Source organism: Nuphar pumila, chromosome 2 (genome assembly GCF_984573655.1).
Source record: "Nuphar pumila chromosome 2, dmNupPumi1.hap1.1, whole genome shotgun sequence".
Classification (NCBI taxonomy): domain Eukaryota; kingdom Viridiplantae; phylum Streptophyta; class Magnoliopsida; order Nymphaeales; family Nymphaeaceae; genus Nuphar; species Nuphar pumila.
In genome coordinates, this window is record NC_143250.1 from 140,395,504 (window position 1) to 140,422,840 (window position 27,337).

Below are 27,337 nucleotides of genomic sequence, written 5' to 3' on the forward strand. Positions count from 1 at the left end.
AATATATTAGTTAAAAGAGGTCGGGGTAGGCCTAGGAAGACTTGGATGGAGATGATAGGAAAGGATATGAATGCTTTGAACCTCACCGAGGACATGACGTTGGATAGAAATGATTGGAGGAAAAGGATTCATGTGGAAGACCCAAAATGAATTTCTTTTTTGGTTCATATCGCTGACCCCAATTGTTTTGGGATGAAGGCGTAGTTGTTGTTGTTTGTTGTTGTTGAGACATTTGGACAGTTGTGCTACTGTCTCTTGGAAAGTTAGCAAGTGGGAAAAATGCAGTGCCGTGTTGATTACAGTTATGGCAAAGAAATAGAAAACTAGAATTGCCTCCTTGCCTATTCCTTTGCTATTCAAAGTACATTTCCAGAATGTGGCTAAGAAATGGACTTAATGATTAGCCACTCCATTGATATTCTATGATGTGCCTTATGTAGAGGTTATAAAATGAATATCATTATATCAGGGCACATATTTGTCCATATCTCCTTTCTGCATGCCATATTATTGTATGATTCATCTAGTTCAGGATGCTGTTCATTTTTTCAGCTAATTAGTGCAGGAAAAAATATTTTATATGGTTTCTATCTACCAATCTCTTGAAGGCACAAGTTGAACTTTGTAGTTTGTACCACTGTTTTCTATATGCTAGGGGTATCTCTTTTCAATCTCTGCAGTTCACCTTTAGCTATTCTTCGCTATTGAACCCCTTTTATATTTTGTATATATTAGTAGTCTTTTTGTAGTTGTGCCATTAATATGAAAATTTCTTGCATGCTTCTATGATTTTAGGAATTCTGTAACCCATAAAGATGCACATATGTATATTACATTTATGGATTTTTTGAAAGTGTTCCATAATTGAAGCTTTTCCAACAAGATAGCACATATGATTGGCCATTTTAAGGACCCTAACTAGTAGCACAACCAATTCATGGTGCCAACTATTCAAAACCGAAATCTCAATGATGGTTTCACAAGGGAAGGCTCAAAGAGGGAGAAGTGAAGAAACTTCATTTTTAGGCAAAAGCAAAAAGGTTCCAACATATAGGGGGGATGATCCCTTATGTTATACTACCCGACAAAATTGGTTGACTTCTAACCTCCTGAATAAATACAGAATTTCCGCTGAATAGGGCAGCACCAAAACTAGTATTACATATCATCCCATGTTTTGGTCTCCATAGTTGTATAAATAGGGGTCAAAGACCCCCTCATTCTTAATGATTTTCAAAGAATTTTCAATACAACAACAACAACAACTACGCCTTCATCCCAAAACAATTGGGGTCAGCGATATGAACCAAAAAAGAAATTCATTTAGGGTCTTCCACATGAATCCTTTTCCTCCAATCATTTCTATCCAACGCCATGTCCTCGGTGAGGTTCAAAGCATTCATATCCTTTCCTATCATCTCCATCCAAGTCTTCCTAGGCCTACCCCGACCTCTTTTAACTAATATATTTTCCCATTTCTCCAACCTTCTAACTGGAGCATCATTAGGCCTTTGCCGAATATGTCCAAACCACCGTAAACGATTCTCTCGCATCTTATTTTCAATGGGTGCAACACCTACCTTCTTACGTATCTCTTCGTTCCGAATCTTATCTTTTATTGTATTTCCACACATCCATCTAAGCATCCGCATCTCAGCTACACTCATTTTTTGAATATGATGTCTCTTGGCAGCCCAACATTCCGTACCATATAGTAAAGCGGGTCTAATAGTCGTCCTATAAAACTTTCCCTTCAACCGCAATGGCATTCTACGATCGCACAGCACTCCAGTAGCACTTTTCCATTTCATCCACCCAACCTTTATCCTATGATTTACATCTCCATCAATTTCTCCATACTTTTGAATGATGGATCCCAAATATTTGAAATAATCATTCACCGGTATATCTTGCTCACCAAGCTTCACTACACTCCCATCACTACTTCGTTGCTTACTAAACCGACATTCCATATATTCAGTCTTACTCTTACTCAACTTAAAACCTCTAGCTTCCAATGTCTGTCTCCATAATTCTAACTTAGCATTAACCCCAGCTCTAGACTCATCAATCAAAACAATATCATCAGCAAACAACATACACCACGGTACATTTTCTTGAATTGATCTCGTAAGCTCATCCATCACTATCGCAAATAGGAAAGGGCTTAAAGCAGATCCTTGATGTAACCCAACCGTTATCGGAAAATTGGTTGTCACCCCTCCACAAGTGCGGACATTGGTTACTACTCCTTTATACATATCTTTAATTATACTAATGTACTTGAGAGAAACACCTTTCTTCATCATTGTCCACCAGAGAACGTCCCTAGGTACTCTATCGTATGCCTTCTCTAAATCAATAAAAACCATATACAAATCTTTGTTCCTCTCTCTATATCTTTCAATAAGTTGTCTAAGAAGATGTATAGCTTCCATAGTTGATCTTCCAGGCATAAAACCAAATTGATTCTCCGATATCATGACAACCTTCCTCAACCTAGACTCAATCACCCTCTCCCAAAGTTTCATAGTATGACTCATGAGTTTTATACCACGATAGTTTGTGCAATCTTGTATATCACCCTTATTCTTATATAAAGGCACCAAAGTACTCTTCCTCCACTCATTAGGCATCTTATTTGTTCGCCAAATCAAGTTAAAAAGATTTGTCAACCATTCTAAACCTTTCTCTCCCAAGCATTTCCAAGCCTCGATAGGTATACCATCTGGGCCAACTGCCCTTCTTGATTTCATTTTCTTCAAAGCCTCTGCAATTTCTTTCTTTTGAATCTTGCGCATGAAGTCACGATTTATCTCATGAAAAGGAATGGAGAAGTCTCCAAGATCTTGAGCATGACTATCATTAAATAGCTTATCAAAATAATCTTTCCATCTCTCCTTAATCTCCTCATCTTTGACTAAAACCCTTTGCGTTTCATCTTTGATACATCTAACCATACCCAAATCCTTCGATTTCCTATCTCTCATCTTTGCAAGCCTATAAATATCCTTCTCGCCTTCTTTGGTATCCAACTTGTCATAAACCTCCTTATATACCTTAGCCCTCGCGTTTCGAACAACTTTTTTAGCTTCCTTCTTTGCTATCATATACTTCTCCAAATTCTCATTATCACGACTCTTACTTAGATTTCTATAACACTCTCTTTTAACCTTAATAGCTAATTTGACATCCTCGTTCCACCATGATGTATCCTTACCTAGTGGTGCACCGCCTTTAGACTCACCCAATACCTCCTTAGCTACTTTTCTCATACCACCCGCTATCTTATTCCACATTGATTCTGAATCCTCCTCGAGACACCAATCAACTTCCTTAACTACCTGCTCTACAAACATTCCTTGTTTAGCTCCTTTCAGTGCCCACCACTTAATTCTAGGATCTATCCTATGTCTATCCCTTTTGCGGCATTGTCTAATTCTAAGATCTAAAATTAAGACTCTATGTTGTGTAGCTACACTTTCTCCTGGTATAACCTTACAATCGATGCAACAACCCCTATCTCTCTTTCTAAGTAGGAAAAAATCTATCTGACTCGTATTAACCCTACTTTTAAATGTTACTAGGTGAGACTCCCTCTTCCTAAACCAAGTGTTTGCTAAGATCATATCATAGGACAAACAAAAATCTAAAATCCTTTCTCCACTTTCATTTCTTTCTCCTATACCATAGCCTCCATGGATATTCTCAAATCCATCACTACTAATGCCTACATGTCCATTAAGGTCACCGTCGATGAAAAGCTTTTCTCCATAAGATGTCTCTTGTACTACTCCATCTAAATCTTCCCAAAATTGATGCTTAATGAAATCATCTAAACCTACTTGAGGTGCATAAACACTAATAATATTAATAATATCCGTACCTAATACTAATTTAATAAGTAAAATTCTATCACCCTTCCTACGGACCTCAACTACATTATCTATAAACTGACGACTCATAACAATCCCTACTCCATTCCTATTCCTATTTATTCCTGTATACCAAATCTTATATCCCCAAGGTTCTATCACTTTAGCTTTCTCACCTACCCATTTGGTCTCTTGAAGACATAAAATATCAATCTTTCTCCTACACATAACATCTACTAACTCTACCAACTTACCAGTTAAAGACCCTATGTTCCAAGTGGCTAACCTAATTTTATGGTCTTGGACTAACTTCTTTACCCCCACCCGTCCAACAAAGTGAGGGAACCCTTGCCTATTTGACACCACACCCGGGCGCCGGTGTGACGCGTCGCTTCTGGGCGACGACCTAGCAACCCTTGCACATTTATCACTGCCTCCGGGCCTAGAGAGTACAGCGCGTCGCTCAGTAGGGAACGCCCCAACGAAATTCTCATATTGGTTCATTTTCATAGGATATGACAAAGTTTTTATGCTGGCTGTCACAGGCCTACCGCAACCCTCCTCCTTTATCTGGGCTTGGGACTGGCAGTGTATAACTACACAGGCGGAGTTTCAAAGAATTTTCAATATATCATTTTTATATTTTTAGTTCTCTCTCTTCTCACATTGTGTGTGTTTGGTGATTAGCCCTTTGTGGCTTATTGTATTTTGCCTATTAGTGGCTTCTTGTTTATGTTTGTGCCTTCTTTGTAGTTACTTTGTGGCATTGTTCTTGACACTATTGTTTCATTATACCTCTCTAGTGCACTCAACTCCTCAGTCATTGCCTGTTGCCACTTCTCTTTAGATGCTCCCTCCTAATAGGAAGTAGGCTCGACATAGGAGTAGATTAAGGCAAAATACGAACAATGCTGAGGAAAAAAGGAATTATAGAATACAAAATGAGTAGGTATAGAGATTATGGAACTTCTATGTACTTGGGGAGATGAGGACATGGTGGTGGACTCTTAATCTGTGTGCTCTAGATCAACTAGGAGTGAATCAGAATTGGCCTCTATGATCCTTGAATTCTCTACTTCTGCCTGATCCAAAAAAGGTATCTCCATCACACCTTCATGTCTCCGAGAATAAGTTTGCTCAAATCTATTGCCTTTCCCTTGAGCTTCCTCTCCCTAACCTTCCATATTCCTCTTATCTTTTTCTCCCACAGGAAAAGGTATCAGAAAGGACAAATCAACTAATTATTTATCCTTCATCACATTTTTATCAAAATAGGGAGGATTTTCATGAAACACATGTCTTGATACCCAAATTCTTTTTTCAACCGGATCGTAACACTTATACCCTTTTTGCCCATGCAAAAATTCCAAAAAACATTTCACAAAACGAGATGGCTTGTTTTTATATCTATTAGTCAAAACAACAAAACATGTGCATCCAAAAATCTTCAACATCTTATAATTTGGAGCAAAGTCATACAATCTTTGAAATGGGAATATAAGTTTGGGTACTCCTAAAGGCATACGATTAATTTGATAGACTGCCATATACAGTGCATCAGCCAAATTGTCCTTAGGCACATTTCCACCGAAGAGCAATGCTCTAGTAGTCTCCAAGATGTGTTTGTTCTTTCTTTCTGCCACACCATTCTGTTCAGGAGTGTATGGTCATTTTTTTGGGTGTTCAATTCCTTTTTACCGTAGAAAATTTTCAAATATAGTACCAATATATTTTCCACCAAAATCAGTACGCAACACTTTAATCTTAACAGAAAATTGTCTCAATCATTGCATAAAATTTCTTGAACATATACAATAGTTTATTTATACTCTTCATGAAATAAACCCATGTAAATCTTATACAATCATCTATAAAAGTGACAAAATATAATGAACCACTCTTAGACAAAATGGATAAGGGACCCCATACATCTGAATGTACAAGCTTGAAGTGACTCATAGATTCTCTATATCTCAACCCAAATAGCAAGGCATGACCCTTTGCCAACCTACAACTTTCACACTCCTTAACATGTTTAGACACTACCAACTCAGACTCACCTAAACTACCTGAAGCTACCAAGTGTTGCAGCCTAGAGCTGGAAGTATGACCCAATCATTGGTCCCACAAAGCATACTTATTTAAAATAGTTGTGCCCAGACCAACTTCATATCTCTTCTGTTCACTCATGTAGAGCCAGTCCAGGTTATAGAGATCCCCCTTTCTATGGCCAATCTTAATTCTCCTCCCTGATCGTTGATCCTGCACAACACAATCAATATAAGAGAATGTAACATTATAGTTATATTTAGTAATTTGGCCAACATAAATAAGGTTAGTGGCTAGGGAAGGAACATGATAAACTTGGGAAATAATCTATTTGCAACCATGATAAGAGTTTGAGAAAATACAACCAATTTTGAAAACTAACATAGAAGAACCGTCTGTAGCATGAAACACACCACTGCGGAGCTAACAATGGGTTGGAACATATTCATGGGCTATCATATAACATGAGGGCCCTAAATCTATCAACCACCCTGAAGGATGATCTGAGATACCTCTGAAGGCAGCACAAGAAGAAGAGGAAAGAGCAGAAGAAGAGGGGGCAGTGGCTGACTGAACAAGGAGCTGAAATTGTTGGATTTGTTGTTGCATCTACTCCAGAATATGGATATAAGCACCAATCACATGCTTTGTGTGGTCCACTATAAAAGGAACCATAGTTTAAAAACTCACCGGGTTAACCCAGTGACTCAGTTGACTCGGCCCCGATCGCTCAATCACTGGGTTAAAAAAGTTGTTGAACTCGGTTTTTACAAAAACTCGGTCGAGTCATGGGCTGACTCGACCGAGTCATGGGCGAGTTAGTTGAGTCATGGGCGTGTCATGCATATATATACATACATAATATATTTTTATATATAATTACATATATTATATGAGATATAATATAAATATTATGTATATTATATATAAAAATATGGTTAGACATGTATTAATAAAATTATATATTAAATGTATTATAAAAAATATCGTATAATGCATATTATATCATAGTTGGGAAACCCGGCGAGTCGACTCAGGAATCGCCTTAGTTGACTCAGATCGGAACCCTAATGGGTCATTGATTCAGGTTACCGATCCTAATGCCGATTATAATTTTTTTGTCATGTATAATGCACAATTCTTATATAAAGTCACTTGTTATAAAGAATCTAATATTGTTCAATGAAAAAAAGTTAATAATCATGTATAATTATATGTTTTTGTAACTTAACTGTTGACATTATTAGCTTGAAGTTTAGGTATTTTCATGTCTTATTCATGTGCTTACACTATAAAATGTAGTCCTGACTCGTCCGAGTCAACCCGCTGACTCGCGAGTCAAGGATTGGGGCGAGCCCGAGTCAAGAGTTTTCCAACTATGTATTATATATAATATATTGGTAAAATACTATAAAATATAGATAGTATATACATATATTTATATATTTTATATAAAATATAAAGTTAACATGACCCGGCTGAGTGACGAGTCACTGGGTTTTAAAACCATGGAAGGAACACTGCTCTGAGCACCATTGCTACCACTCTCTGACTGCACCTCTTTGGGCTTAGCGCCCTTACCCCAACAGAGGCTGCTACTACACTTTTCTTGTAGGACATATGTTTTTCATGTGTCTGAACTCTTTGCAATAGTGGCACTGAATGGAGGTCATATATCTCCTCTACTTTCCGTTCTCCCACCAAATTTGCGAGCTACAACAAGTACAACCTCACTAGAGGATTGATTGTTGAGAGACTTAAGCTTTGTCTCTTCATCCAACACCTCACCCACCGTCTGTACCAAAGTGGGTAGGAAGGGTCGATTAAGGATGCTACTACGAACACCCTCAAACTTGGGACGAAGTGCCATGAGAAAATCAATAACCTGGTTCTGATCTCTTGCTTCAGCATTACAATTCTTACTTTTGGTTCAGTCATCACACTTGCTACATTTGTTGATGTTCATCATGGATGCAAGAGCATATGATAGCTCTTGAAATCGAGCATAAAAAGCTGGAACCTACTCATTGCTTTGCCTCAAGCTTTTCAATTCTTATTCAAGCTGATGTCTTCTTTCCCAGTTAGATTGTTCATACCCTTGCTTGAGATATGCCCACGCATCTTTTATCAGCCTCAAACCTCATAATGTTCAGAAATATGTTATGTTCAACAGAGCCCAATAGCCATGACTTAACTTTGGCATTGTCTCTCTCCCATTCCAAAATCACTGTATCATAATTCGTGCCATCCTTTTTGGGTTTGGGATTGGTACCATCAAGGTATCCAATGTAGCCGAAGCCTCTTACAACTGTTTGCATAAACTCAGCCCAATAGGCAAAGTTGGTTTAGTCGAACTTGATGGGCAGGATTTGTATCGACTCCTTCTCCATACTAACACCAACCCCCAACTACAAAATATGTTGCTTCACAAGAAAACAACAGCAAACCAATATTCAAAATAGTGTGTACAACGGTACACTAATTCAACACACAATCAGTTATATATTCACTGAGGGTCTTCCACACTATCTCTACTATGCAAGCATTAATACTAAAAACATATCGAGAACACTTCAATCAATCTAAAACTCAACTAAGACTGCACGATATGATAACCAAACACCTCTAACACCAATCTGCTGCAATAATAACCCAACTACAGCAGTCGAAACAAGGTGTAACAGCTACTAATATGACCAAAGCTGGCATCATCCGCACGCTCTTTGAGCAAACTATCGAAGTCTTCTATATCCGATCTTCACTCTCACAATCCTCTAAGAGCTTAAATATGGCTCTGATACCATATTCAAATCAGAAATCTCAATTAGGGTTTCACAAAGGAACACTCAAAGAGGGAGAAGTGAAGAAACTTCATTTTTAAGCAAAAGCAAAAAGGTTACGACATATGTTTTGGAAAATCCCCTTTGTTACACTCGCAGACAAAATTGGTTGACCACTAACCTCCTGAGTAAATACAGAATTGCCCCTGATAAATAATCCTATGTACAAAAGAATAGAGCAGCACCAAAACTAGTAATACATATTACATATTATACAGCTGAATTAGACACTTAAACACCAACATCATCAGCTTCAAGGCAGGACTTATCTCACATCAGGCATTCTGGGCTGTGGGTCTCCAAGACACTTTTTCTCCATCATCCAAACACTGTCCTGTGACCTACAGATCCTAAGTAGTAGCGGATCCAACTCATGGTGCCAACATCATCTGCTTCAGCCTTCAAGGCATGAGTAGTCTCACATCATGCATTCTGGAATGTGAGTCTCCAGGACACTTCTTCTCCACCATCCAACCACTGACCTGTGACCTACATGACTAAACATTCATCCATTTATCTATTCTGTTGATAATGGCAAATTGATTTCCATGAAATGGGAAACAAGAACTATTTGCCCTACATGGAGTCTGTGAATAATTGTCTGATAATGAGCAAGGAAGAATACATATACATGTTTTTTAGATATGGGCAACCCATGACCTATTTTGATTAAATCCTTCGAATAGATACATCTTACATCTGAATTGTTTTCTGTGTGTCTGGTTTGTTCCTTATTGGCTTATAGAAAATATCAATTTAGAAGTTTTGGAATTGCACTTTGTTTAAAAAAATGGCAACTTCTCTGACCAGCACACGTGTTTGGTGGTGAGACACCTAAAAATGATCTCTTACCAGTGCTTAGACAAATTATGCCTAATGGGGTCTCTTTCTGTACTGCCAATGAGGCCATTCCTTCCAAAGTAAAAAGAAAAAATATATCATTTTCCTTGTGCAGAAATTAAGTTCACCGTCAATAATTTATTTTATGATATGGCACTAATCGTATAACACCTTCTGAAGGTTTTTGCTTTCATCATGACAAAAGTTGTGATTTTGATGAGTGTTAATTGCTTGACATCTTCCACTATAATTTCTTGTTTGAAAAATATCAATTCCTTGTGAAATATTTTATCTTGTGAAGATACTCTGCACTTGACAAATATTTTATGTTGTGGATAAATGAAGTATCTATGTTCTGATGTAATACTTCTACAAATATTGCAGCTGGCCACTGTGGATTTATGCAATTCTTTGCATTTTCATCAATGTTCATGGTAATTGCCAGTGCTTTGCTATGTAGGTCACTTGCTTGTTATTTTTTTTATCTTGTACAAGTTACTATAGTAAATGATAAATTTTCTTGTTTGTAACAGGATTAAATGTTTACTTTTGGCTTTCATTTGTCCCTGCCCTTGTAAGCCTCCTTCAGTTCTACAAATTTTGCATCAATCTAGTTTTAATTTAGCATCCAAATTTTATGCCTAATCAACTTTCTTGTGGCGTTTCCTGCAATAAATGACAGTTAATTTTGTTGGTTGGAACAAAACTTCAACATGTTGTTGCAAAATTGGCCCTTGAAGTTGTGGAAACAACTGGCCCATTAACTGGAACCCAACTAAAGCCACGTGATGCACTATTCTGGTTTGGAAAACCTGAACTATTGTTATGGTTGATACAATTCACCTCTTTTCAGGTATAGAAGATTTTTGACATTCTTTCATTATGTTCAGAGTAGACAGTTTATGCCAATATGATCTTTTACATTCATTTTGTCAATGCAGAATGCCTTTGAAATGGCAACGTTTCTTTGGTCAATGGTAAGTTGATACCCAGTTCAGTTGTGGTTTCTCATACGATTTCATTTGCATCATGGGCTAAGTGCACTGTTCTAGTATGATATGAATAAGCATCACCTGCCAGTACTATCCTGTTAGTGCACATGTGAATTGTAGGCATCATAATCATCCTTTGATATGACATACAGCTAACTTTTTGTTGATGGTACATTTTTTCACCTGAAAAGTTTTTGTGGGTTGAAGAGCAAGTATTTTTCCAAATGATTATTTTATTCAGGGAATGTGTCATCTATATAAAGAAACTGACCATCTAATGAAACTGGAGATGCTTATTGGAAAAATCAGAAATGGAGAAACTAACAGAATGAAAGCTGATGTATTCCAAAATAGACAGGAAGAGGAAAGAACATGTGAAGAAAGGGAACTTTGGTCTTTTTTCATTTTTTCTTTTATTTTTATGTTGTCACATATGCCATATAATGGGTCTGTATCTTATTATGGTTATCAATGAGAACACAAAGGTCTCTTTCATTTCCAATTCCCTAGTCTTAATATGTATGTCTTTTGAATATCAAACTTGTTATTGTCATCTTAGAAGAAACTTGCCTTTCTTGTGTTAGCATGCTAATGTACCTGCTTGAAGTTCTTTATTTCAAAATCAAATGTTAGCCTCAAAAATCAAAAAATTCATATAGTTATCATCATGACAAGCATGTTCATAAGGAGATCAGTGCTTGTAGATCTTCGAAAAGTCTTCATGACAAGCATGTTCATAAAGATATCAGCACTTGTATATCTTCTAAAGGTTTCTCGGAGCAATTTTGGATCTATCAAACATTTTTTCTTGGGGGATGCAAAAGGGTGCAATTGAGTTTGAAGACATGTGATTTTGCTATCTACTTGTAATTGTGAGCATTCTGGGACAAGTTTCAAGTCATTTGGTTGAAATTTGAGTGAGACATGAGGTTTTCAAGGTTTGTGGGTACTGACATTTTGGTTCCGGTTTCAATGGAATAATGGATGGTGTCTAAATCATTGACTATATCCATGTCAGTGATTTTTATAGTATTTGATGTTTATTAATTTGATTGGGACCTATTTCATATACTTGGTGTGATTTGAGTTTGTTTTCCTTATTTGATTGTGCATCAGGTGTATTTTTTTCTTATGAAATAAAGTTTTGTTGCATTCTACCATTAGTGTGACTTGAACTTCTTCCCCTTATTTTGATATTGCATTTTAACATTCTTTTTTTTTCAGTGGGATATAAAGACACAATCATGCTTCATGAAGAATCATTTATCAATTGTAATTCGCTTGATTTCTGGGTATATATCCATCCCTTTATATGCAATCAACCTGTGTGTGTGTGTGTGCTTGATTGACATGGAACTTCTTCAATGGACTATTGGAAATCCTTCCAACGCATAGTGCTTATGCAATTGCTACTTGTTTCCTATTGTTTATGCTTTGGAAACAATCTTACTGCTTACCATTTTTTTTCTGTTTCAAGCATCGTGGAAGTTGGATTTGCATTGTTGTTGAATAATCTCTTGGATGTTCTTCCATTTTGGTTGTCTGTGATTGTGTAAGTTGCTTATCTGGTTTCCATAAAATGCAGGATACTGGCTCAGTTTTGGTGCAGCTATGTCACACTACCCCTAAACCTGATCATCTCACAGGTCTGTAGTCTGTACCCAGGTCTTAGTTGCATTGATATTCGATAATTGCCCTTTTTATCTCTGTCCATCATCACCATCCTTATGTCTTATCAAAACCATGTCAATGTCTCAATGGAACCACATATATGAAGCAATTCCTTGTAGCATTTTATTTTACCATTGGGCACCTTGGCTATGGTGCTGTTAGGGATTGCAGCAAATTTAAGACCAATCTGCATCAATTATAAAGGTTTGAATGGTGAATAAGGATGGGGGGAAGCCCTACCACATGAGAGTTGCAACTGAGCACCCCTTGGGCCAGGTTCTTCCACAAACCAAGAAAAAAAAAGGAAATAAAAAAGAAAGAGTTATTTAAAAAATTTCAGTATTTTGGTTCTAATTTTCTTAACATAGATGTTTGATTTTCCAATGTGAACAAGAGAACGAATACAAAAGTGAAAGCAAGAAAACAGATCTAAGTATACTTCTGCACCATGAATGTTCTCATAATGTCCTCCCAATTTTTTTGTGATTTCAGTGCAAATCGACAACCCATAATTTCAAGATCCCATCATCATGAGATCCGCAACCTAGATTGGATGTGACTGTTACCCCATTGAAGTTTATTTTAGAAGGGCCGGTTTTTGCACTTGAATCCTCTTTATTTTAGCGGAACTCTAAATGATTTGGTGAAATTCTAAGACCCAAGTACATCCGATTCCAGTTTAACTTCAACACAGTCAAGCAAATGGAGCCCCTGTACTGGTTTCTGACTCCTGAGTCAGGCCATCTGTTCATTGATTGTATTTTGTCTTCACAACAACAACTACGCCTTCATCCCAAAACAATTGGGGTCGGCGATATGAACCAACAAAGAAAATCATTTTGGGTCTTCCACATGAATCCTTCTCCTCTAATCATTTATATCCAATGCCATGTCCTCGGTGAGGTTCAAAGCATTCATATCCTTTCCTATCATCTCCATCCAAGTCTTCCTAGGCCTACCCCGACCTCTTTTAATTAATATATTTTCCCATTTCTCCATCCTTCTAACTGGAGCATCATTAGACCTTCGTCGAATTTGTCCAAACCAGCGTAAACGATTCTCTCTCATCTTATTTTCAATGGGTGCAATGCCTACCTTCTTACATATCTCCTCGTTCCAAATCTTATCTTTTATTGTATTTCCACACATCCATCTAAGCATACGCATCTCAGCTACACTCATTTTTTGAATATAATGTCTCTTGGCAACCCAACATTCTATACCATATAGTAAAGCGGGCCTAATAGTCATCCTATAAAACTTTCCCTTCAACCGCAATGGCATTCTACGATCGCACAACACTCCAGTTGCACTTTTCCATTTCATCCACCCAACCTTTATCCTATGATTTACATCTCCATCAATTTCTCCATACTTCTGAATGATAGATCCCAAATATTTGAAACAATCATCCACCGGTATTTCTTGCTCACCAAGCTTCACTACACTCCCATCACTACTTTGTTGCTTACTAAACCGGCATTCCATATATTCTGTCTTACTCTTACTCAACTTAAAACCTCTTGCTTCCAATGTTTGTCTCCATAATTCTAACTTAGCATTAACACCAGCTCTAGACTCATCAATCAAAACAATATCATCAGCAAACAACATACACCATGACACATTTTCTTGAATTGATCTCGTAAGCTCATCCATCACTATAGCAAATAGGAAAGGGCTTAAAGCAGATCCTTGATGTAACCCAACCGTTATAGGAAAATTGGTTGTCACCCCTCCACAAGTGCGGACATTGGTTATTGCACCTTCATACATATCCTTAATTATTCTAATGTACTTGAGAGAAACACCTTTCTTCATCATTGTCCACCAGAGAACGTCCCTAGGTACTCTATCGTATGCCTTCTCCAAATTAATAAAAACCATATGCAAATCTTTGTTCCTCTTTCTATTTCTCTCAATAAGTTGTCTAAGAAGATGTATAGCTTCCATAGTTGATCTTCTGGGCATAAAACCAAATTGATTCTCCGATATCATGACAACCTTCCTCAACCTAGACCCAATCACCCTCTCCCAAAGTTTCATAGTATAACTTATGAGTTTTATACCATGATAGTTTGTGTAATCTTGTATATCACCCTTATTCTTATATACAGGCACCAACGTACTTTTCCTCCACTCATTAGGCATCTTATTTGTCCGCCAAATCTTGTTAAAAAGATTTGTCAACTATTCTAAACCTTTCTCTCCCAAGCATTTTCAAGCCTCGATAGGTATACCATCTGGGCCAACTGCCCTTCTTGATTTCATTTTCTTCAAAGCCTCTGTAATTTCTTTCTTTTGAATCTTGCACATGAAATCACGATTCATCTCATGAAAAGGAATGGACAAGTCTCCAAGATCTTGAGCATGACTTCCATTAAATAGCTTATCAAAATAATTTTTTCATCTCTCCTTAATCTCCTCATCTTTGACTAAAACCCTTGGTGTTTCATCTTTGATACATCTAACCATACCCAGATCCCTCGATTTTCTATCTCTCATCTTTGCAAGCCTATAAATATCCTTCTCGCCCTCGATTTCTTATTTTGTCTTATATTTTATAATTAACTATTTTTCATGAGCCAGACCTACGACTTTGGATTGCTTGCTTTCTCGTATATTATTTATGGCATCAAAATGCCCACAATCATTGTTAGTTTAGGGGACACTTGAGTGATGCCAAAAACCGGGTTGAAAACCGGGATTTTGGCATCAATCCGAGTTACAAAGTAAAACTTGGTTTTCTGCTCCATTTAGGTAACATAAACCAGATTTCACCACTACCCTCTCTTGAGAAGGTTGGTTACTTTTTGCTGCACACCAGCCAGAAAATGTCCGGGCTAGTACAGTCCGATAGAGCCCAGCTGGTGATTGACTGAAAATGGCTGAATGTTCTCTTTTTATTTTTATTTTTATTTTTTTGATAGTTTTGTGTATTTTCTGTCCAGCCACTGGCTAAAAAATGACTGGAATGGTATTGTTCTCAAGTGTGGTACTAGCCCTGATGTTTGTCCCTGTTTTTTAGTGTTGTTTTAGTCCAGCCATTTTTCTGCCAGCCACTGGCCAAAAGAATTGTTGAAAATGTGGCCTAGTTTTTTTTTTATGTTTTATCTAGCTATTTATTGGCAAAACACCGGCAGAAAAACGGCCAGATGGTGCTGACATTTCGGATTAGACCAACTCAACCATTTTTTGGCTAGTGGTTGGCCGAAAAATGGCCACACTTTCTCCTTTTTTTTAATCTTTTGACAAGTTAAACTAGGTTTTTGGTCCTCCAAACATGAACAAAACCAGGCTTTTGGCAAACTAAGTTTGTCATACACTTTGTTTTAAGCAAAACTCGGGTTTTTGAAAACCCTGGTTTTGCACCCTGTCATCAAAATGGGGGCCCCAGTAGCTTCTCTAGTAGTTTTTCATAATCTTAAAATATGCTGATAATTGCAGATGGGATCCAAGTTTAAGAAGGCACTAATTTCCGAGAGTGTTAGGGAATCTCTTCATGGTTGGTGCAAAAGAGTGAAAGAGAGATCTAGGCACTCACATCTTCCAGCTACTAGATCAACTTGTTCTTTGACATCTACTATTGATGAGAGGGATGATGAGACCATTACAGTTCTTTCAGGCACACTATCTCGGTGTCCAACTACTACTACGCTGCGCTCACTCTCATTGAATCATGTCAGGGATGATGAGTCCATTACAGTTCTTTCAGGCACATTATCTCGGTGTCCATCTACTGCTACGCAGCGCTCTCTCTCATTGAATCATGTCACTGTTAATTGTGTGGAAAATGATACAGACGAAATTATTCATCAGCAGCAAGAAAACGCCCCTTTTCAAACTTCAGGTTACTTATCAGACTCGTCTGATAATGCATCCTTAGCTGCTTCACATGAATCTGATGTTGATAATGAAATAGTAGATGATCGCAATAATTGCGACGGCGATGGAGAACAACAATAGAATGGGGTACTCCAGTTTGAGCCAATATATGCTCATTTGAACAAAATTGTATTACTGTACTGTTGTATCATATCTTGATAGCGATAAATGTAACATTGTCAAGGAAACTAATGCTTTCCTGCGTATGGAAACAGTGAGGATTATCTTACATAAAAAAAGGATCTGAATCCTCCCTCATGTTTGCATGCATGGATGATGATAATCACTTAGTTCGAGGCTTTAAGAACAACCAGAAGCACTTGCTCCAGTATTTGATACCTAGATTTGCACAGATAGTTCAGTGGGATTTCAGGAATATGCCCATAATATATGAATATGATATTATCAAGTAATTCTAATACATTGAAATCCCACTTCAAACGTGGTCATAGGTTCTCATTTCTTTACTGTTGTAAAGGCAGTTTTTGAAATGCCTCAAGAAAGAGCGATTCAACGTAGTAACCAAAGGGTTGGACAGTTTTTCATTAGATGTGATCAGTGGAGCTGCTCTTGTAATTTACTCTAATTCATAATTTAGAAAACAAATAAAGGGCCAAAACCGTAGCTACGATGACTGAAATTCTTAAAAGCTGTACTCAGTGAGCTAACAATTGTCACGGGCTTATTTGGAAGCACCGTGTGGCACCTGGTGATTCCAACACATGGCGGGCTGTAACACAATATTTCTGTTGTTTTACCACCGCGGGGTTCACCCACATGGCCAGCAGGGTGGTTGCAAGGGTGCTGAGGTGAAGGAATTGAATAAAACCCTGCTGGTGCACGGGTATGTTCGTAGCTTTCAGAGGCAGGCCATTTAAGGCAGGGTGGTCGTGGGGCCGTGCCCAGGGTTTTCCTCATTTCAACTAGGGTTCCTGTAAAACCCCCCTCCGGCGAAGTCGCCGGAGGGGATTAACTTTAAAAAAAAAAGAAAAAAAAAGAAACGAAAGGGGAAACCGCGTAACGAGTGAGGGTGAAGATAAACCTCACCCCCCCCATAATCCGCGGAAAGGGGGGGCGAGGTTATCCTCAGCCCCTCACCCTGCGTGAGGGTTATAAAAACCCTCACGCAGGTCCTTCCTTCCGCACCCTGCATCGAGAGAAATCAAGAGAGAGTGAAAGAGGCTCTTACCGGTGACGGCGACGACGGCGGCGAGGTAAGCCCACCTTCCCCCATCTCCTTCTTCGTGCTTCTTTCCGGTTGGGAGTACAGGGGGTCGACAGCCATTGCTGCCAGCAAGTTGCAATTAAAAAAAAAAAAAACAGACAGAGAAAGAGAGAGGGGTCGGTCGGCCCCTATGGCGGCCGACTCCGACGGCCGGCCCCGGCGACCGACCGACATAGTTGGCCGGCCCCGGAGGCCGGCCCAGGCAGGGAGTGCAGAGAGAGGGTCGGCATTGGAAGGGGCACGACCCCTTCCGCCCCCTTTTTATCGAGGGACTGGTTCGGTCCGAGCTCCCGGACCGAACCGGGTTGGTCTGGGTGCGACCCAGACCGAGCCCACCGGTCTGGGTCGCGCCCAGATCGAGTGCTTTGGAAAAAAAAATATGGTTCGGCCTGGGTGCGACTCAGACCGAACCGGGTCGCACCCAGACCAAACCGGGTCTTGTGAGTTGGGTGAACCGGTTCGGATCGAACCGGTTCAGGTCGAACCGATTCAAGTCAAACCGGTTCGGGTTGAACCGGTTCAAGCCAACCGGGTTGGTTATTCTGGTTCAGGTCGAACCGGTTCAAACCGAATTGGGTCTGAACCGACCCGGTTGAACCAAGGTCCAAACTGAATCATTCGGATCTGGGTTTTCAGTTCAAACCCAGTTCAATCTGGACCTGTCTCAGATCCAGATTAATCGGGTCCAGATCTGACTAGATCAGTCTCGGATCTAGACCCAGTCAGACAGGTCTGGACCCAGTTAGATTACCCTGGATCCAGTCAGGCAGATCTGGATCTAATCATACTGTCCAGGATCCAGTCAAGCAGGTCCAGATACAGTCAATCTGTCCTGGATCCAGTCAGACTATTCTGGATCCAGTCATAATAGAATGGATTCGGTTTGGATCCAATCAGACTATTCTGGATCTAGACAGACTTTTCGGGATCCAGTCAAGCAGTTTGGATCCAGTTATGTAATGGATCTGAATCCAAACAGACAGAGTTTGGATCCAGATCAGAATTGGATCATAAGATAGTCTCGGATTGCCCAAAATCCGAAATGTACCAAGAGATCCATTTGGATACTTGAGATCCATTTCAGTAAAATGGATATATCTTCGCACTCCGAACTTGGAATCGAGTGAGGTTTGGTGCGTTGGATTCGTATTGAAGAGGAGAATCCATTAGTTTATGAAATTCAGTCAAACTAGAAATACAGAAACCGTTGTTTTTTGAATAAGATTCAGGAAGGGTATTTTGGTAATTTGGTAAGAGGGTTGTGAACTGATTCAAGTATATTGCTTTAATGACCAGATCCTATTGTTAGTACTTCGTGAGGCTCGATTTCGGAGAGAGTATGTTGTTCACACTTGAGGTAAGGAATATTATAAGTAACTTTAGATGTGAATAAACCTGTTTCACGTTGTTTGTTATCGTAATGTTTAAGAGGTTATGTGATTAGCATGATAGATTTGAGTGAGACCATGACATGCATGCTTGAGATTATGAGTTCATTTAAATACATGTTACTCGTAATATGTCATGCATGATAGAAAGCAATTGTAATTACATGTCTAATTGATCGTTAATATCATGCATTGTGATGAGATTTAAGTTTGGATTAGAGTCTCATTTAGTTCATTCATGTAGTATGAATAGATATTTAGAGTTCAGCATGCAGTACCCCTTAAATCCCGGAAGTGGCGACCTGTGGCAAGGGCTACCTGGTTCGTGGCCAGAGTGCAGCCACCATGGAAAGTGGGCCGCCGGTGATTTAATGATGTAGAGACACTACATCATTGCGTGTTAAGTGAGAACAGTGTGAGTCCTAACGTCAACATGAGATTAAGAATGAGATTGTTGTGATTAGTCATGACACCACTCGAGAGATAACGAGTGAAATGTGAATGTGAGAATATTGTTCATTGTGTGAACTTAGTTATGACTTAGGATTTCACTCACACTGGTTTGAGACTCTAGAGGATCATGGATGGTTGATAACCATCATATTTAGGATGTAGCATGAACCATGTCGAGATTGAGAGCTTGACCTCCCGGCTAGCTACCGGTGGGGTCTCCGTGGTAGTTCACTGCAGTGCCTGGTGGTCTGGAGACCACTGAGAGTGTATGGTTCATTGTTTGGCCAACATGTAGAATTGGGGTGTTCTACAGGGTTGCTACGCCCATAGATGACTATTACCGGTATAGGCAGCCTAGTGATAGTTGAGAGAGAGAGAGTATTTGAGAATGAAAATGGGAGAAATTAAAATATACAAACATGTGTGGTGTATCGAGAATTAAAATAAGATTAGGGGCTTAGAGCCCACTACAGTTGTAAATTGTTGTTTATTTACTTATAATTATTCTTTACTGGGTTGTAGACTCACCCTCATTCTTGTTTAATTACAACTGTAGGTTCTAGGCAGTAGTATCACAGTGAGCAGTTTCAGCAGAGCATTTGGTATAATTTCTTTTCTTTGTCATTGAATAAATTGTAATTTTTTTTCTGTTATGAATGATGAACATTGTAAGAAAAAGTTTATTATGGAAATAAAATAAAAAGTTTTTTTTAGCCACGCTTTCTCTGTGTAAGCTTTGCACTCTTCCCTCTGGGAAGTAATACCAACCGAACTCGAACTCCTGAGGTCCCAGATCGGGGTGTTACAATTCCTTATCATAAAAAAATTATTTTCGTATTTTTTTAAGAACAAAACATGAAAATTCCATTTTTATGTACGATTAGAGAGAGAGAATTGTTGTTACATTGGCTCTGTCTGGAAACTGATAGTTGGAGGGAGTTATTCCTTTGGAAAAGTGGCAGTTGCCAAATCTTGGATTTGGTGTGGCCACAACCTCTATGAGGTGTAGTTTTTTTTTTCGATAGAGAAAGTTGGGGTTAGGTAGACCCCTACCAGTTATACAACTATACCATTTTGGGTTCGAACATTCAACGTCCCAACCAGTGGCAGAGCCAGAAGTTTTTCGTTGGGTGGGCAGACTTCGGGTCTCGGGGACAATGCTATGGTCTTGAAGGACGATCCTGTAAAGAGTATGCACAAGTAGCAATGACAGTGGAATTAAATGTATGAAATTCTCAAACTATTTAACATGACTAGGGACTGGTTTAAGTACTGATTTATGGAACAAAACAATTCAGCAAACTGTCTCCTAAAAGATGCCTAAACGTTGTTTAAAATGTGCGAACACTGTAAGAACTCGACCCTTAGAAAAAGACAATGGGTGGCCAAAAAATCTGAACCAAACTGGTTCAGCTGAGTCAGTGAGCCATTTCACCAAACAGTTGGTGTGTGTCCCACACCCATACGACTAACAACGCTTTTGGCTTAAAATCCAAGACGAAAAAAATCGTGAAACACAAACCCTGTCCTAAACCAAATTAATAACAATTCAAGCAAGCAAAAATAGAAATCAGATTTAACTCAAAAACTACATATAACAGTTGGAGTTGGTTAACAGGGATAAATAGGAATAGCTAACTGCCCGACAAACGGTATTCAAATTGAATTGAATAGCGTCAAGTAGATAGGAAGATTAACAGCTAAATGCAAACAAAATAACCCACTGAAAATACGCATTCAGCTGGGATGTTGGGACGTTTCACCCAGTGGCGGAGCCAGGGGTGGGCATGGCTGGGCGTCGTGTTGGTAGTCATCGCCGGCAGGTCTTCATGGGTCGTCTAATGCTTTGCGGTTTTCGAGAAACCGAAGGCTTTGGTTTCTCAGAAACCGCAAACAGGGTTATCGTGTTTGCCGATCGACAAGAAAAGCAAAAGAGAGGGGGTAGGGACTAGGGAGGTTACCTGAGACAGTGCGACGGCCGGCTGCTAGCGATGGTCGCCAGAGATTGGCGAAGGTCCGACTGACTGCGACACTGATGCCTCGCATCGCCGGAGATTGCAGCAGAGAGGAAGAAGCTCGAAGGGGGGCACCGCCACTGTGGGTTCACCGAAGGGAGGCCGGCGGCACTGCAGAGCACAAGGGTTGCCGGCGAATGGGGTTGTCGCCTTGCCTGTGACAGAAGGGGAATGTCGGAACGGAGGGACAGAGCACGAACGATAAAGAAAAACTGGCGAGGGTTTTACCCCTCGCCCCTTTTGGCAGGCTCTAGACTCATCGAGAGCCCGGGTCCCGGTCGACTCGGTTTCACGAGTCCCGATTCGATTCGGTTTTTCGAGTCATGAGTCGACTCAGTTTCAAATTTTAGGGTGGGCGGCCGCCCACCCATGCCCACCCCTGGCTCCGCCACTGGTCCCAACACAAGGTAACGTGCACTAACTGCTCCTGTCAGACAAGCAGAGCCTTACCAAACCCAGGATTTAGTGCAAATGCAAAGAGGAGAAGGTTTCACTTCTTTTCCCAAATGCATAAACTCTTATCCTAGCTATCGGTTTCAAAACATCCACCACCAAAGTAGTTTGACCAAGCTTTTACCAAACGCATATAAACTTCCATTCCAACTACCAGATCCCAAACAGAGACTAAGTGGTACTGTGGTAGATTATCCAGTTAGGCATATAATTGATTAACACTCACTTGGGAGCAGCACACTTGTTTGCATTAGCATTTGGTTAATCTCAGTAGTTGAAAAGTACATTCACGCGAGATTTTGCCCTATTAATGGCTATACAATCAAACAGTAATTCAACCACTCATATCAGTGTGGTTCAAAGTTCAAACTTGCATCATCCATCACATGGTGACTTACGCAAACTGCTCCTACCAAACAGCCTGCCCTGGTTAGTGGAAGGTGGACTTGCCTTTCCCTAACTATAAGGGTGGGGGTGTCAACGGGCCTGGTTTACCCGAACCAAATCTTATAGGGTCCGGGTATGGTGATAAATAAGAAGACCCGATTAAGACTCAGGTCTGGACCCGAAGGTCAGATTAAGACATGGGCCTGGGTATAGTTTGTGAAATTTTATATCAGATCCAGACCCAACCCAAGTTTTGATTAAGACCTGCAATTTTTCAATGTAAAAATAAAAAAAAAATATGGTTTTACAGGGTTTGGTTCATGTAGTTCTTATCGGGTCCAAGTATAGTTTTTCTTATAGTGGACCCGATTAGACCGGGTCTGTACCCGATATCATACTTGAAAATCTAGTTCAAGTCTGGTTCCACCTGGGTTTGAACCAAACCCTACTCGTTGACACCCCTATATAAGGGATAAGGTGTGATACTCTTCCTGCATATAAAACTGTTTTTAAAACTAATCTCTTTATTCATTCAACGTGTTTTTATATCATTAGGTTCACCAACTGAGTTGGCCATTGCACCAGAACTTGGAAGAGATGGCCAGCAGGGTGGTTGTGAGGGTGTTGAGACGAAGGCACCAGATCAATCTCTGCTAGCTCTATCCATAGCTTTGAAAGGTGGGCCGCATAAGACTGGGTAGTCGTGGGTTCCACCCAGGGTTTTCCTTGTGAGGGTTCCTAGTCATAAAAATAAACTCTAGAAAAAAAATGAGTCACTTTGACCAAAGCTAGCAAATGGATCATCAGGTCATTTATGTCTCGTCAAACCTCAAGAAAGCTCAATCTCTATGTCTCAAAAGAGTGTAAAAAGATCATCATGGGTAAACCCCAGATATCAAACTGCCCAAATTGTCAAGAATTATATTTTCTCATGTGAAATTCTTTTATCAATATCCTTTCATAAGTCACTTTAATGATAATAAGAGCAAATTTCTTTCTTTTCATATCTAGGAAATGGTTAGCTTCCTTGAAGAAACCCAACAACAATAATTTGATTTTGATTTTGGATTCTACAGAGTTAACCCAGTTGGAGGTAATACTCTAGGTAGAAGAGGAAATATTTTTCGCACAAATGTGCTTACATTTCAATCATCTTGAATCAACTACAATTTTTATCATATTGACAATATTTTCCAGCTATCCTGACATGAAGCAAAAACTTGATGTCTATTTTGACACATCCTAGCGTTACCTTATACCTCTTCAAAAGAAATGCCATATCCCTCATTAGGACTTGATAACAGGAGTTTTCAAGATTCTTTCATTCTTTTTTTAATTTGAGCGCCTTAGCTCTCAGATTCACACACTTCCTTGTGTTCCCCATTGTTCCGCCATAGACAGTTCATTTTTCGGTTCGAGGTCGGGCCAACATCTATATTTTCAGCAAAACGTCACCATAAAAGCTATTTATTGTGAAATTCAATTTTAAATTAATTCCTTAAACCTTTAATTTCATTCGAGTATATATAAATATTTTTAAATTTTATTTTCTTCAACTGCCATTTATCGTCATTTAAACTTTAAAAATTGAACGAAAATCTCCTTTGTTAATTTAATAATTCATGAAAATTTTACAGGTTTTACATCATTTCTCCCTTAAAGAAATTTTATCCCCAAAATTTGTTACAAATCTATTCGAACAAATGTGGGTACTTTTCTCGTATACCAACTTTGGGTTTCCATGTGCACTCCTCGATACTATGATGTTGCCATCGTACCTTGACCAAAAGAATGGTTTTGGTCCTTAGCACTTGTTTCTTCCTAGCTAGAATCTCGACTGGTCTTTCCTTCATAGTAAGATCCTCTCATGTATCCATATCTTTATATTGGATTATATGGGATAGATCATGTATGTACTTCTGTAACATAGATACATGGAATATCACTACAAGAAAAATGTGTATTAGCGACGGATACTATCCGTCGCTACGCCATCGCTAATCTGTCGCTAAATATGTTAGCAATGGATAGCGTCCATCGTATAACCCTAGTTGCTAAACTGCGGCAGAATTTATCTGTCGCCAATCCATCGCTAAATAGTGATGGATTGGCGATGGATCATGTCTGTTGTTAATCCGCCGATAGAGATTGATTTGGTTATGCGGCAGAATTTAATCAGTCGCTACTATTTAGTGAGGGATATGTATCCGTCGCTAATTTGATGATGAACATTAGTGACAGATTTAATTTCATCACAAACCGACGACTGCTTCAAATTGGCGACGGAGTAGCGACGGATATTATTCGTCGCTAAGTTTTAAATTTTTTTTTTTTTTTAATTTTCTAAAACTTGAGAAAAATTTCTCGTTATACAATCATATAACCTGCTTATAAAAAACAAAATACACATAAAAAATACATATGCAGGTGGAACAAATGTAACACAAGTTCTAAGTTAGGCAAACTTTAACAACCAAATACAGTCCTTGCCAAGTTATAATTAGTTACAAGTATGTCAAAAAAATTAAACAAATGAATCTAATCCTCGTCAAGATTTTGGGCATCATCCTCTTCATTTTGTCTATCTGCGCTTCCCTTCATGCCTACATCATCTCCTCTACGCTGATCATCTCCAGCATCCTACAAGAGAAAAAAAATGTTAGTATTTATAAACAAAATATAATGAAATAAATTATATGCAATGCACCTAATATAATGCAACAAAGTAAATGACTGAATGACACAGAGAATAGCAATAAACTGAAGGACATTAATAGAATTCAAATATGTGTTCTAAGACTGGAAAAAAAACATACAGTGACTCAATCATGCAGATATGTGTTTTAAGTTTGTCAAAGAATTTCATAGTGATTCACGCATGCATATATAATTTATAAGGCTGTCAAATAAATGTGTTATGTATCACAATCATGCATATATATGTTGCATGACAGTAAAAAAACTTTCATAGTGATGAAATCATGCTTATATGTGTTCTAAGGTAGTCAAAAAACTTTATATGTGATTCAATCATGTCTATCATCTTCTAAAGTAGTCAAAAAAAATTATAGTTATTCAATCATGCATATATGTGTTATAAAGCATTAAAAAACTTTCATATATGTTAATATCAGGCTCATATATGTTCTAAGGTTGTCATAGTGATGAAAGCATGCTTGTATGTGTTCTAAGGTTGTCAAAAAACTTTTATAGTGATTAAATCATGCATATATGTGTTATAAGGCACTAAGAAAAATTTATAGTGATGAATTCATGCATATATGTGTTGTAAGGTTGTAAAAAAACTTTCATAGTGATTCAATCATGTGTATATGTGTTATAAGGGTGTAAAAAAAATTGTATAGTGAATCAATCATGCATATGTGTGTTATAAGATGTCAAAAAATTTTATAGTGAGGCAATCATGCACATATGTATTCAATCATGCATATACTAGCTTGAAATTTAACGACATGAAACAAATGACATGAATCTTTATACCTAACGGGCACCAGAGCTCATGTTGAATGCAGACGAAGTTCCCCTGTCTTGAAAAAAGTTGCACAACTCATTACAGACAATGTTGAGAATGACTTCATTTAAAAAGTATTGGCATTTTGTCCTCAAGACGCTGACACACATCATCCCAAGACATAGCAGGGTCAATTGGGCGTTGGAAGTTGATGCTGGTGAGAGAACTCTGAGAGTCGTGGCTGCAGTAGGCAACGACTGGTGCGGTGTTCATGTAACTTTCAAACCCGAACACACGACCCTTTTTGGCTTCACCAATTGCAGTCACCCATGCTGCAGGATCAAAAGGCGGATGCTGAGTGGAGTCATCACCATATCGTTGTACGATTTGCTGCTCGTATGACTCCTACAAAGTAATGATTAGAATATGAATTAATAATTTAGAATTGCAATATTTATGATAACGTAATTCAAAGTAACTTGTATATTACAATGTTTATTAATACAATCAATACATACCGATGTCGTTCTCGCCTTCTCTGATACAAAATCTCTCATACTCTTACGTTTATGTGTTTCAACAAACACATCCTTGTAAAGCACACTGTCTCCTTTTTCTGCTTCTTACAATGTTAAATGATAAAAAAATCGATTAATAAGTATGCTGAAATACTTACAAATTTTTATAATATATATATATATATATATATATATATATATATATATATATATATATATTGATGAGTTATCATTCTCTTCTGGTGGCTCCCAAAAGTCCTAGATTCACCTGTGTGAAGATGGGCATCGAGCATCTTCGTTCGGTTTTGTGCATCCTTTGTTGAGCGGTTTTGAAATTCATTACTCGCCCACTTGTCGCACATGCCCTCCCAATAATCTCTCCTGATAGTAGAAGGCCCATGGCCCTTCCACTGCAGTGGATCATCTATCCCACCAGCTATTTTTTTTTTTCTGCAGTCTTCATATTGTGCAGCATGTTGGCAAATCGATTGGCAGTCACTTTCTACCACACTACCCTCACGTCTTTCTCTTCGTTTGCAGTCGTGAAGCGATGGAAAGCCTACAAATACTTTCATAAAGTTAGCACACATAAATATGAAACACTTCTTGTTGTGATAAACGATTGCATACCATGAATGAGGACATTAATCTGTCCAACACCTCTCTCGGGTAGGGGTGGCAAAACCTGACACGACCCGCCAACCCGCCTCTTAGGCGGGTTCGGGTTGGGCTTAAGCCAACCCGTTTAATAAACGGGTCGATCCGCGTAACCCGTTTATTAAACAGGTCGGGTTCGGGTTGGGGGTATGCCAACCCACCAACCCGGCTAACCCGTTTAATAAACGGGTTAGGCGGGTGGGGTCAACCCGCCAACCCGTCTGCCAACCCGCCAACCCGACCCGCCAACCTGACCCGCGAACCTGAGAACCCGTTTACCCGACCCAACCCATTTATTAAATGGGTTGGCGGGTCGTGTCAGGTTACCCATTTATTAAACGGGTCGGGTTCGTGTTTGCCACAGCCGACCCGTTTAATAAACGGATCGGGTTCGGGTTGAGGTATGCTGACCCGCCAACCCGTCGGGTCGACCCGCCAACCCGACACGATTGCCACCCCTACGGGTACTCTTTTCATTGCGCTATCGGTCCTAGAAGATGATGCAGTAATGACTTCATAATTTTTTGTATTACTTCTTGCTGCTTAAACCTCGCACTGCACATGAATTGATACACATTAACAATCGACTGTCGATATACACTTTTTATAAGTTAAGT

At 39.0% G+C, this 27,337-nt stretch overlaps 1 protein-coding gene across 2 annotated transcripts in view; it reads left to right on the forward strand.

The window, feature by feature from the left end:
- MLO4 (Seven transmembrane MLO family protein) overlaps nucleotides 1-27,337 on the forward strand; it is a 70,590-nt gene that overhangs the window by 18,224 nt on the left and 25,029 nt on the right. Inside the window, exons 9-15 of one of the 2 annotated variants that reach the window (XM_089996942.1) lie at nucleotides 9,989-10,038; nucleotides 10,138-10,178; nucleotides 10,287-10,457; nucleotides 10,546-10,581; nucleotides 11,821-11,888; nucleotides 12,182-12,242; nucleotides 15,715-16,403. In XM_089996942.1, the coding sequence (XP_089853068.1) occupies nucleotides 9,989-10,038; nucleotides 10,138-10,178; nucleotides 10,287-10,457; nucleotides 10,546-10,581; nucleotides 11,821-11,888; nucleotides 12,182-12,242; nucleotides 15,715-16,233 (946 nt within the window). In that variant the 3' untranslated portion in view covers nucleotides 16,234-16,403. Of the gene's footprint in view, nucleotides 1-9,988; nucleotides 10,039-10,137; nucleotides 10,179-10,286; nucleotides 10,458-10,545; nucleotides 10,582-11,820; nucleotides 11,889-12,181; nucleotides 12,243-15,714; nucleotides 16,404-27,337 lie in introns of those variants that run through there. The other variant, XM_089996943.1, reaches the window with a different exon arrangement.